Genomic DNA, 13,815 nt, shown 5'->3' with positions numbered 1-13,815 from the left:
TAAAAGTTTAGCAAGATGGCAGCATCTTTCAAAAGTTATTTTGAAGTGAGTCTTTTCGGTTACCCCAATTGTGTATTTATCCCATTTAGACACTTCTAGTTTATTTCATTTATGCCAGAGGTCATTCTTGAAAACATCTCGTAGTTCAAATTACAGTATGAATTCAACGTGGTAAGAAAGATAATATTCTGTAATTTTTCAATATTTAGAGAAGAAAGTTCAGATGCGGTGACAGAAGTAAAAGAGAAGAAAAAGAAAGAATTTGTCAATTCTGAAATTTTGTCACTTACTACTCAGACAGATCTGGGGATTCTATCTCCCCCTCTTAGTCTGGCCTTCCAACATAAACACGAGGTACGATTTCACTCGTCTTTCCAATTTCAGCAATTTTGTAAAGCATAAGTATGCAAGATTATGGTGACATTTACATTACCTGCCATTTGTTATGCACACATTTTTATGTTTTAGTAATTGAACTACATGTTTTTTTTTCAGTTCCTTATCGAGATTGCAAAATAGCAATATCAGTACCCCTTATTCTTATTAAAGCAATTGATATTGTCTTCTGTGGAAAAAAAAAACAAACTTGCATTAGTTTCACAAAACTCTTCTATTTTGTGTCGCCTCAGGGATCACTTTATCCGGCGTCTGTCTTTCTGTCCGTCTGTCACACTTTGTATCTCCAGAACTGTAAGATATATGGAATGGATTGCAATAGTTCCTTATCGAGATTGCAAAATAATATCAGTGCCCCTTCTTCTTATTAAAGCAATTGATATTGTCTCCTGTGAAAATAAACTTGCATTAGTTTTACAAAACACTCCTTTATTTTGTGTCGCCTGCAGAGAAGAGTGGCATTTAGAAATCACTTTACCCGGCGTCTGTCTTTCTGTCCGTCTGTCATACCTTGTATCTCAAGAAGTGTAAGAGATATGGACTTGATATTTTGCATATATTTTGCTTGGCACTATGGCATTTTTAGCATTGCCATGGTTACCGACCTCGTGACCCTTGACCTTGACCTACTTCACAAAAAAGTTAAAAGTACCAATATAGAGCATATTTTTGACATTTAAGGGGTAAGCTATGCTATTTAGCATGTGTACTGATTGTCGTAAACATTATGAAAAATACCAGCGTTACAATTCACTTGACCTTGACCTTTGACCTACTTTGCAAAAAATACCCTGGACAGTTTAATTTAACTTAAGATTTTTGAGTTTTGAGAGGCGGTGTGTTGATAATTACCATTTATACATGTTTATGAGCTCATAATAAATAATAATGTAATTTGAAAGTGTATGTTATTCAGTTACCACACAAACTGATATTTAAATATTATGAAAATACATCGGGATCAGTATCCCACAACGGCTCGTGTAGAGTAACAATTGGTGTAAAGACTTTGAAACACGTATTAACACATGTAAAGTGATAAATAACTCTTTACAATAATTTAAACGTAATTATTCATTTGAGGATTGGGAATCATATTTTCTTTGATTGTCAGACTCAATCGCAGTCTTATACTTTGTGTCAATGCTTTTTTTGTGTATTCATGAACTGTCATGGAAGTAGTAAATAAATAGCTAAATACACTTAGATTTATTTACATCTTTAATGAAGCTACAAAGCAGGCGACACATGCGTTCCTTGGAACACTCTAGTTTACTCTTTGGGTCATGTATGGGACTCTGTGATAAATTTTCAGTGCATTGAACTTGCATAATTGACTTTGATAATGGTCTGGAAAAACTCTCAAACATAAGAAATCTATCACTTTTGAGCTTCTAGGCCTATATTCATTTCAGGTGTGAATTGTTAATGGTTATCAATGACGACAGTTTAGCGTAGAGATGGATTTAACTATAATTTCTTTAAGTGACCCACGGCGTCGACTTTAAACAACTGACCTGATCAAAATCATTGCATATCCCGATTCATTAGAAACCTGTATCGTGTGTAAGCTTCAAGGATATACTTCAGACAAATTTCAAATTAGTGACTTTTGAAAATTTGAAATAAAACACAATTTTCATCATGAGTTTGTATTTGAATATTATGCACCCATGGATCTTTTTAAATCATGTTTGTTAAAATAAATAAATAAATAAAAATTAAATATAACTTTTACTGAAGTCTCTTTTTAGTTTATAGTATTGAGATCAGTTCTTTACTGTAAATTTCATCTCTTTTGACATGAACATGATCTGCACAAACCGAACAAATGATAATCAGGGTAAATCCTGAAAACTATGCATTTGTTTGCTAGAAAATAACATTTTCTTTATAATGTATTTTACCGTATGTTGCAATTCATCTTTCTAGAACGAAAGTGCTGACCTTAAAGCAGTTTGTGTGTCATGGGATTACACCATAAAGTAAGCATTTGATTTTTTTTAAATAACAAAAGACAATCAATCTACTGAAGTGGCAATATCTGAATTTCTCTCTACTTTAGGGAAAATAAACTTGAAAACTCATATGCTTTTTCTTATCACATATTTTCTACGATAAATGTTTGCTTTTCTCTTTGTAAAATTCATAATATACCATTATAAGTATTTGATATAAGACTGAATTATTTGATCTTTTTTGATAATAAGATTTATTTTTGGATAAGTAAATGGTCTGAAAAAGGATGCAAAGTAAATTCCACCAATACCAAGAGGACAGTTTGCCAGTGTAACCATCTGACCAACTTTGCCATTCTGATGAGACCTTACACACCTGTAAGAAAATAATCAATGATATCTTTAACATTAAAGAGCGTGACTACGTTAAAACCATTTAATGTCGCAAAGCAAATTACATGAAATTTTGTAGGCAAGCTACGCTATCCACTGGTATTGTAAATGTAAATATAGTATTCTGATAAATTCAATATGAACCCGGTATGAAGCGCCACCTATAATAAATCCTTTCTGGTCAGATTTGAATTGCATTTTAAATAAAATCTAATCTTTTCAGCCCAATTGTTTGACCATTATTCACAAACAAAGTATATATGAAAAATAGAAACAAATACTATCATTTGAAAAATATATATCAATAAGATTACTGAGTACTTGAATATAAGAAAGAGAAGATAACTCAAGAAATTGACATGTTGCCACCAGTTCACTTCGTTCAAAATACGAAAGGTTTAAATGCATTTATTTTACATAAAGTAACACTTTAATTTAAAAAGTTATATAACTATATGTGTTAATCTTGAGACCTTTATTTATATCCAAATCAAATATCATGCTGGGTATTCTAAAAAGTAGAGATAAGGGAAATTAAAAATACAATACTTTGCAAAATATGAAGAAAAAATGCATTTAGAAATATTCTTCCTTCTATTTCATTCATTTTTTATGTGTAATTATAGTATTTTTAAAAAAGTTAAATCTACGAATAAGAAGAAATTATGTTTTGCAAGGATGCTTATGTATTTAATCAACATCTCAATAAATTCGATCAAATTTAACTTTCTGACCTGACTAACTTGTCCTCTATTTTCTGTCCCATTGCAGATCCAGCTTATCCCTATCTCTTTGTAAATGTAATTATTCAAAATAGAAACGACCGTGGTATTATCCAGATCCCCTATATTAAGATATGCAGTTCCCTTTGCCCTATGATAATAATATTTTTGTGTCTTTGTCAAATAATTTGAGACTATAAAGATTTTACATATACACGAATTTTAAAACAAAGAATTTTTTCAAATGAACATTTTCCAGTCATTTATCCATTCCATTGTTATTAACAGCAAATTGTGTATAAAAAGCTAAACATTGTTAACTTTAGCAAAAGGGAAAGACTTCGTGTTTTTCTTTTTTCCAATTACAAGATAACGCTTGTCAAGGTCGATATCTGTAAACCTCTATTAATAAGACTTTTAAAAAATCCTACAGTGTATTCCCTGTACATGAAATTTTGTTAGTTACAAGATTCTTTTTTCTTTAATTTTAAAGGTTGTTATTTTAAAAACATTACATAAGAAAGTGGAGAAAAGTTTCTTACTGCTTAAAGGTAAAAAATGATCTCAAAGCCTAAAAAGATGAGTAAAAGGACTTTAAGCGACTAGAAAGAAACACCAAAGATACAATATATTATTAAGTTTTATCAACGAAATAATTATTTGTAGCAAGAAAAATATTTTTTTTTCAAAAGATTACTTCTTTCTGTCTTTTTATCCTTCCCTCTTTATTTATTCCAATGAAAACAGTGGTAAAACAATTAAAAGTTGAACATATTGAAATCCTTGTAAAGAGTTAAGTAATCATCTACCCAGTAAAATCTTACTTTTGTTTAAAAACAAAGCCGAAATCTTTATAAATGCTATATAAAAATGAGATTGGGGTTTCCAAGTGAAAGTCAATGAAATAAGACAACATCTGTATAATGATTGACAATACATACTCGAGCAAACCTAATTGCCAAATACCATGTGAAGTGCAGAAAGGTCACATTAAGGAGGCTGTTCATGTTTGTCACTAACATAAAAAATGGATACTTCGTGGTATCTTTACATATATGTTAGTGATTTCAATTCAATTACAATCGATTAATTCATTTAAATCCTTGAAAAAATCCGCTTATCTAATGTTAAATGAATGAAAAATGCTGTTACTAAAAATAAATCAAAATGATTCAAAATGATTCAAAATTTGATATCACTATTGACGTTCATAAACATAAACATTTGAATCAAATATCAACTTATGTCAATATGAAATACTTTTTTCTGGACAATTTTTTGCATCTTACACGGTTTTACCTTAGACACGGTCTTGAATACACCATTTTCAAAATTTGCTTTGATATATGCAGTGTAATAGAGGATTAAACATACACTAGACAAAATTGCTAACGTACCACCATCAGAAACTGATAATTATCTTTTCAAAACTTATTTATGAGGAATTTCATGAATAAATATTTTAATATAGTTAATATAGTTAGAATTAGGGCATCTAAATACCTAACTGATTAAAAAATACGGCATAGCCATTTCATAGAAATTCCTAAAAAAAATTTATACCCACATTTTTTGGAAAATAGATTCTTCTATTAATCTAAATTCTTTATATTATCCACTCTTATTAATTTTTTTTATCTAACAATTTTTTTCTGTTTTAAATAAAACCAACATACACATAAACGCATTTAATCTGTACACTGTATCATTAATTATATTTGAAATTAATATTTCCAATTTGGAGCAATTCTGTCCATGTAATTTATGCTTTGAAGAATTTTGTTGCAATTTTAACTGTACTAAAATATGTGGAAAAAAAATTAGTTCTGAAAAGAATAATGCTATTCCTCAAGAATTTATGATAATTAGACATCCAAATGAAAAAAAAAAACACGTTGGATATCTAGAACAGTAAGTATGACACATCTACATGTGTACCACAATCACCCTATAACCCATTATTCTTTGTAATTTCCATTTAAATAACTGAAGCCTTTCATCATAATTAATCTCTTTCAACACTCAATCTTATAATATATAGCTATCGAGGGTTCATACCAAAAATGCATTGATCAACCCCGAACAGGCTTATAATAAGCCAACAATTATCACTCGAACAAGGGAAAATATTCTTTAGCTGACAGCCACCAAATAGAATTGAATCATGCATTAGTTTATTTCGTTGGATGTGATTTTCTGCCTCTTCCAGAAGGAAGCCCATTATTTCCAGAATTTGTGTAAATTATGTTAATTACTAAACACTGTATGTATATATATATAAATTACCTCAATTTTTTTTGTTTTAAAATTAAGTTATAAATTTTCTGTCTATGTACAAAAAATTAAAGAATCGTTATCAGATGTAACCATGATTACTTTTATTATTTAATCATTAATTTAATGGATCATATTTGAAATTAATGTAATCATTAATTTAATGATTTGCAAATAAAATCCAATGTAATTGTAATTAAGTCAATTTATATTTTAAAGTATTCGGGTTCATGTCTGGTTGCAACCTCATCGACATTCATCGGTAACTACCTACGTCATATTAGTACAAAAACACAATCGGCCGCCGAATATTCGTTTGCGGGCAAGAAGACCATTTGATGGTTTTATTTTGACACCAAAACATAAGTTAATTCGACTACATTAGGCAACATAGCATATTAGATTTACTCATGTCGATTTAACAAATGTTCTGTTTACCTATGACAAATATTGAGTGGTGTCTCAGCATTTTTGCCCAGTGTATAGTTACAAAAAGTTAATAATTGTTGATTCAGCCCTAATGTCTGAAATAATATTGTATTCTATATATATTTTCCATCAAACGTTCATTTTCAAAAATTATTTTAAAGGAGACTGAAGATGGAGCCTCTCTGAAGACGTTATCTCTCGTTGGTGTTATCATCTCGATTGCTTTCACAGTTTTAACGTTTATCATATTTATTCTGACTTGGAAGTATGTGTTTTATGAGATTTATCTTAATAATTTGTTTAAATCTAAAATATGATTTGAAGGGAAATCTTTAAGATAAACTATATATATATATATATATATATATATATATATATATATATATATATATATATATATATATATATATATATATATATATATTTAAAAATAGATACCATTGATTTTCAGACAAGTAAAGAGTGATCAAAATATAATGCTGCTTAATCTTTGTGGATCGCTGGTCGTATCCTACATCGTCTTCATCGCAGCTGTAGAAAAGACGGAAAATGAGGTGAACAAAGCTTTGTGACGAGAAATATATTAAATGTTATTTGATAAACCATACTCGCTCAATCTATGACAAATCAGAATAATTTTCCTCTAAAGGAGGATTTCAAAACTTGCAGTCCAATTAAAATTAGACCTTTCATCTTGCTCTTTGCTCTCCATGAACGACAAATAGATAAACAAAGAACTAGAAAAGGTCTCAACTTAATTAGAATGAGAAAACATGCATTATTTAAGGTTGTCATCCTCCTCTTATGCGTATCTTTTCTGACATTAGATATCAAAAATGCGGTTTAATGTCACAGCACAGTTTGACTGTTGTTAAAATGTGAAATAACTGTGAAAATATGTCAGGATTTGTTCGTACGATTTAATATCAAGAAGGAATTCTTTTATTTTTTCCAGGCTGTCTGTACATTCGTTACGGCTCTTATTCATTATCTTTTCTTGGTGACCTTCTTCAGTATGCTGAGTATGGGTATTTACTATTGCATGAGTATCACCGTGACATTCTACGCCATGTATGTAGCCAACAATTTCAAGTCCAAAACCAGAGTGCAATGGTTCCTTTTGGGGTCATGGGGTGAGATATTTGTATTTGGACTATTATGGCTTCAGTGTATATTAATTTATGTATAAGGCCATTTCAGGTTTTCATAATTGCTATTATAGGGCTAATATTATAATAATATGTAGTAGAAATAATTTCATAATGTATATTATTATATAGTTTATACTCATTAAGTTATAAATGTAATATTCTTTTCAGGTATTCCACTAATCATTGCAGCAATAACATTAGGAGCCTTCTGGGGGAATAATTACCACCTTAAACACTAGTAGGTTGTTTGCAAACTCTGTAAGCCAACGTACAAAGAATAAGTAATAATTTTAATATTAAGTAAATCATAACACTATAAATGGTCACCAGCGTGGCACAGTGGTTAGAGAGTTTGCTCTAGAGTCGCAGAGTAAGGAGCTTATCTTTGCGTCGCCGGTTCGAATCCCACTGTGGGACGTGGAGTCCGGTCCTTCGGATGAGACTGTATAAACCGAGGTCCCGTGTCGCAGAAGGTGCTGGCACGAAAAAGATCCCTCAATGGTCCTGAGTATAGGTCAACATTTGCAGCTCTCCACCGGCAAGTGGTGGCGTCTCCATATGAGTGAAAAATTCTCGGGAGGGACTTAAACAACAAACAAACACTATAAATGAAACACTAAATAAATGAATATGCGTAATTGACATGATTGACTGTAAATGTGGATATTTTTACACGGTAATATTTTGAGATTTCCTTGTAACAAAGCAAAACAATTCGTTTGCGTCACATTTTCTTAGAATCTATAAAATATTTTGGTTTGTTGTCTAATGTAGCACCTTTTTTCGAAACCGTTCGCGTGGTGATAAATTTTGTGAATTTTTACTCTTTGCAAAATTTGCAAAAATTCCCCTCATGCAAACTTTACAGTTCACTTCCAAATTATGCTAAATATTTAAAATTGATATCCTGGACTCAACTAACATGTATCTTTAATTTTATTATCATTTATTTTCAACGATCTTGCTTTGACCCAAAGTAGACGGAACTTTGCCCGATAATTGAAAAAATACCTTTTACCTCACTTTTTTCACTGCCAATTAATTGTAAAAAGAATTTTTCTTTTCATACAAGGTGCATGTGTATTTAATGTAATAAGAATTTTACACATGCGCTGTTGCTTAACATACAAGGTGCATGTGCATGTCGGCGTAAGAAATTCAGGAACGTGTTCCTAATCCGTTAAAATGAAATTTCAATTTTTCAGATGAAAACAGTCATTTAATGTTTTTTAAGGGCAATTGCTCCGAATAATGCATTTCTTCGAACATCCAATACGTTTCCTTAAATGTTTTACACTTTAGTTTTGCTTACACTTACATAAAGTCACATCCTTGATTTGAGAATTAAAATATGTGCTATCTAAAGATAACGCACTTATGAATTATTGCAGTTGTTGGCTCTCAATGGAAAGTGGCTCTCTTTTTCTCTTTATTGTTCCAGTTTGTCTGATTGCTGTGGTAAGGATTCTTACAAATGAAATTAACTTCAAAATAATCATAAATCAACCACTAGATACAAGCAAATTGATCTCGAGTAAATTTGTAATCAAATATTTATTGTAGATAAACATTATTATAATGGTGTCCCTGATTCGAGTGTTGTGCGCTTCCAGTGCCATGACGAAATCTTCACTTCAGAAAAAAGCCGCGTACGTATACAACTACATTTGATTTACACGTACATATGTACTTGTTTAAGCATTTTAAAAGAAAAAAAATCTTTAAAAATATTTTTTTATAAGACAGCATGTGAATTTATGAACAGGCATATTTATTTTTCTTTATGTTGATTTCTTTTTACAAATAAAAAAATAATCTTATTTATGCTTTATTATATAAACAGGTCGGGATTGCGGTCTCTCGGTACCCTTTTACCTGTATTAGGAGTTACCTGGATATTTGGAGTCTTGGCTGTAAACGAAAGCGCTGAAATATTTCAGTACATTTTCATTATAGCCAATTCCTTACAGGTTTGTTGTTTTAAATATAGATAGTATTACTTTGAAAAAAAAAAAAAAACTTTTCTGTGTAAAACAATACAGTTGAAAAGTTTCGTCTTATTCAACGTGATTATCAATCAGCAATATACTCGCAATTTGTTTAAAAAAAAAAACAGGTTTTTTTTTTTACCGAATTGAATACTAATTTTATCTATTGAAACAAAAAATATTGATATGGAATTATTTTACAGGGTTTCTGTATATTCATTTCACACGTGCTTTTAAACAAAAAGGTAAGAACAACATAATACTGTATTACAAACGTCCACTTAATAGTAATCTGAAAGATATACATGTAAAGCAAATTCAGATCTTGACTTGCAAGACAGAGTATGGTATCAATGAAAACAAATAAGTCTGAACACTAAATTTTGTTGACAATTTAGCTGATGCTGGGTATAAAGACAAAGTATCCATCTCTGAGCGGACTGAGTATGTTCACAGAATCCAGCAAAAAGGAAACATCTTCTGTATCAAGGTCACATTCATCAAGGTCAGAGGCTCCATTGGTGAAACCAAAGGTGAAATGCTCACTCATTTTCCTAGTTACTGTTTTTAGTACAAAAACCAAAAACGACTTCTTTTTTATTTTCAAGAAAAAAATAGTAATCTTAAATATACTGGTATTCTGATTTATTTTTCTAAAACTGCTTTATTGTTACAATGTTTTTTTATTACAGAAAAAGAGGATACTGCCAATATTTGGAATATTTTCGAGCAAAAAGACTGGGAAGAACAATAAAGTCATGAAATCCGATTCTTTTATGACGGATAAAACTGTGTCTACTGATTGTCCCTGTAGTGAAACTCAGGAAAATGTAAGATTTGTTCTGTTTGTCATTATGCATTAAATATAAACGAACTTGCACTAATCGTGTTAATAATGTTGACTTTTTCAGAGCATAACAATGACAGAAACCGGTCCAAAAGAAGAAGAAAGTGCGAAAATGATTTTCAAAGAAGTAAAAACGGTAATATTTCACTTTCTTTTTAGAATAAAATATTATATACATCTTAAATCAAGACATGTCTATCAGATTCCTTTTTGAAATTTCTCAAAGTTTCAATGCAACAAAATGTAAAATTACACGTAATTGTCGGGACATTCCATTCAAAAATTAGAGGGGATATTTTTTAAAATGGATTTGGAACAAATGTTACGAGATTGGAATCTTTTCTTTTTGACATGCCATCATTTTAATTTTCTTTGATATATTAATTATCTTGAATTTCGTAAGATATCCCTGTTGGTCTAGTAAAAATAAACTGTTTAGCTTTCCTTTTAAGGTTTGCTTTCGTAAAGTCTTCTTTTTATATAGGAAAACTTGATTTACTAATTGTTGATAATTTTTGTTAACAATTTTTAACAAGGTACAATATGAATCTACGTGTATATCCTCCACCAATTAGGTTAAGGAACGCCCGAGTAGCCACATAAGTATTTAGATATTTTAAATAATTTGTAAAATGCCAATTTAATGTATTCAAATTCAAGGGAACAAAACATTCACATGCAGAAATATTTGAGATCGACTAATTTTTTCATGAATAAAGAGTTACAAACTGCATCTTTTTTCTCTCCCAGAAGTTTTAATGGAAATAGAGGATATTCAATGTTTTACAGTGGGATTTGGACTTTTTTCAAAAGTGGGACAGGATTTTGTTTTAATATTTTCACAATTCGAAGTATTTTCTTTCATTTTTCCTTTACCTTTGTCCTTTTGTAATACGAGGTATGTATGGGGTTGTTGTTGCAAAGATAATCTTTTACTTATGAATATGTTCATGAAAGGCTCCCCCCGTTTTTTGTTGTAGCGTACGTAAGTTCTGGTAATTTGGTAATGTATTTATAAAAAAATGTTGTGAGAGAGAGTCTGAAGTTTTACCGCATTTCTGATATTCTTTCACCTTGTGACAAAACATCACTTTTATTCAATAAATAAGTTACAGTATTTAACTGTTTAATAAAAATATTGTTCATTGGATATCATGAATAATATTTTTTCGAAGAATAGGTACATTTATATTATGATGAAGAATTTCTCTAAGCTGCCTGGTTAAAAAAAAAATATTCATTAAATTTGTGTTCTTATTTTTGTTTTTTTAAATGGTTATACAAAATGAGTTTTCTTATGCAAAAATGTTTTTGTGAGGTCAGATGACACGTTCCTCAATAATATATATTTTTTTCCCAAGAATTGTGATTAAAGTATTGTTACTTTAACAAGTTTCCTCACAAAAAAATAAGGTACCTTGCTAGTCATTTGTCTAAGATATCAGAGGATGTTATTTACGATAAAATCCTTTTGAAAATCGATAGCATTGCCAATATCACAATTTCTTGATGTCTTTAAAACATATATTTAAGTAATGTGTTAGACCTTAAATTTCATAACACTCCCCCCCCCCCCCCCTCGGTCGTTGATACAAATGTCACAAGATTCTTTATATTTCTTATAGTATAAAATAGACTTGGAGGAGTTAAACAAGAAACTTATCATTATATTATGTTACTATTTGTGCTAACATTTCGTATGTATCGGGGGCTTGCTTCCCAAAACTTTTGACAAGTTTTACTAAACAATAGAAAAACAATAGTATTTTAAGGTTGTGACCCTAAATTATAAACTTTGATTAAAATTCTTCTGGCTTGTCAATGCATTTTCGGTTGTGTCTCCATCGCAAATATGCTTCAAGGTGCCTGACCTCCCTATGGAAGTTTGATATCTTAAATTTTCAAATTGATGGTATTTTTCTACATCTTTTAAAAATGGAATTGGCAACTCTGGATAACTTGCATTGTTTTTATTGTAATTAGACTCTTTTATTTTAGAGATTTTTTGTACTCATACACAATTCTGGAATTCAATTGCCTTAAAAATAAATCAAGAAATTCATGTGTAAATAAATACACCTGTAAATATTTTCACTTGACAGAATTTGTAATTTATTCCACATGTACGTATGAATTACACTTTTCATTTACAGAAATATTCTTGCATACTATTATCTGAATTGATTATAGTTTTATATTTCAGACATTTTTATAATTATCTGCCCTTGTTGAAAATGAAAAAAAAAATGTATCAGATTGTTCTGCATGGTGACCTATACTATTCTTCATAGAAGTTTGCGGAATATCGAATGCATGTCTTACCCGTAATTTTTGACGAAATTTGCTTTTCGTTTCACTTATCAGCGAAGTTCATCTTACTCCCATTGTTGTTCTTTAAGATTGAATGAACCATATTTCGGTAGAATATTGTTATTTTGAAAAAAAAAACAAAACATTTTTGTAAATCAGTTTCTATCAAATAGTCTTTAAAAATGATATATTGGCCTGAATTATCCGAAACAGAAATTTGCTGTATTTAAATTGGTGTATTGTATCGTCATTTTGAGTGAATAGCAAAATTATTCAGAACTGACCACATACGAATAAGAGGCCGTTACTACCTACAACTGGAACGTTGTATTGTGCAGTACTTCATGAACATATTTAAGAAATATTAATATCTTTTTAAGTATTTTGTTTAAATTTGAACTGCAATTTCTGTTATGATAAGTACTGACATAATGTAAAATTCTTCCTTATGTAACCGAAATAGTTTTAATTTAATTTTATTTTTACTTTATTTAGTGAAGACGCATGTGATCAAATTTATTAAAATGTTTTAAATGATAGAGAAATCTATCATTAAGAGATGTTGTTCTTGGTTTGACCTTTCAATATACATGTATGTCAATATTTTCATGTATTTGATATAGGAATCTTTCACATTTTATTATTAGCCACATGATGTTGAAGCATTATTACTAAGTGGCTGATGTACGATTTGTATTCTGTGCAATAATTGAACTCCATATAAATTATTTTTGCAGGAAAGAAAAAGACCACGTGTACGTTTCCATTTTAACTTGAAGAAGAAAACTTACATTTTGTCCGAGATGTAGACTACAGCTATTGATTTATCTTTAGATATAATGTATGCGTAAACATTTTTTCATGAGATAATTATGTCCATCTTTGTCATTAAAGTACCGGATGAAAATGAGGACCACAATGTCCATATGTATGATATCCCCCTTTTTACTGTGTTAATAGATTGCAGATGGAAAATGTTATTAAAATTGATTCAAGTCAAATGTAGAATTGAAGAGAAAGAAAAAGTTTAAAGCGACACCGAATCAAATTTAAAAGGATATGAAAGTGTACTCCTGTTAGAATTATTTTTCCTTTCTAGCTATTGACTGTTTCAGATTGTAATTTTTTTCCAATAAATCATGAATCAGGTCAGTAAACTGTGTATAAATATCCTTGGACTTTTCTGAAGCTCAAGTTGAAATACACACATATACTTATAAAATGCCTGAAAAAGATCAATCTATGGCTCCCATGATATAGATCAAAAGGAGGCTTTAATAGGGATGAGAAAATTTATATTTAAAGTGAACATAATTTTCAGAAACACGGGACTACAAGTTTTAACAT

General features: G+C 30.0%; 1 protein-coding gene across 2 annotated transcripts in view; it reads left to right on the top strand.

The window, feature by feature from the left end:
* The window catches only part of LOC133189890 (latrophilin-like protein LAT-2), a 28,527-nt gene extending 14,936 nt beyond the window's left edge, over nt 1-13,591 (top strand). The window contains exons 26-41 of one of the 2 annotated variants that reach the window (XM_061325302.1): nt 210-354; nt 2,329-2,381; nt 2,624-2,732; nt 6,334-6,437; nt 6,624-6,726; nt 7,128-7,305; nt 7,492-7,561; nt 8,715-8,781; nt 8,887-8,972; nt 9,167-9,293; nt 9,515-9,556; nt 9,710-9,844; nt 10,004-10,141; nt 10,223-10,294; nt 12,261-12,281; nt 13,206-13,286. In XM_061325302.1, coding sequence (XP_061181286.1) covers nt 210-354; nt 2,329-2,381; nt 2,624-2,732; nt 6,334-6,437; nt 6,624-6,726; nt 7,128-7,305; nt 7,492-7,561; nt 8,715-8,781; nt 8,887-8,972; nt 9,167-9,293; nt 9,515-9,556; nt 9,710-9,844; nt 10,004-10,141; nt 10,223-10,294; nt 12,261-12,269 — 1,438 coding nt within the window. In that variant the 3' untranslated portion in view covers nt 12,270-12,281; nt 13,206-13,286. Of the gene's footprint in view, nt 1-209; nt 355-2,328; nt 2,382-2,623; nt 2,733-6,333; nt 6,438-6,623; nt 6,727-7,127; nt 7,306-7,491; nt 7,562-8,714; nt 8,782-8,886; nt 8,973-9,166; nt 9,294-9,514; nt 9,557-9,709; nt 9,845-10,003; nt 10,142-10,222; nt 10,295-12,260; nt 12,282-13,205 lie in introns of both variants that reach the window. The other variant, XM_061325301.1, reaches the window with a different exon arrangement.
* Nucleotides 13,592-13,815: the final 224 nt, after the last annotated feature.

This window comes from Saccostrea echinata, unplaced genomic scaffold (assembly GCF_033153115.1).
Source record: "Saccostrea echinata isolate AGI-Se365-2 ecotype Australia unplaced genomic scaffold, CSIRO_AGI_Sech_v1 ptg000020l, whole genome shotgun sequence".
Taxonomy (NCBI): Eukaryota; Metazoa; Mollusca; class Bivalvia; order Ostreida; family Ostreidae; genus Saccostrea; species Saccostrea echinata.
The sequence above is the reverse complement of the archived record's forward strand: the minus strand, read 5'-3'. Positions and strand labels throughout refer to the sequence as shown.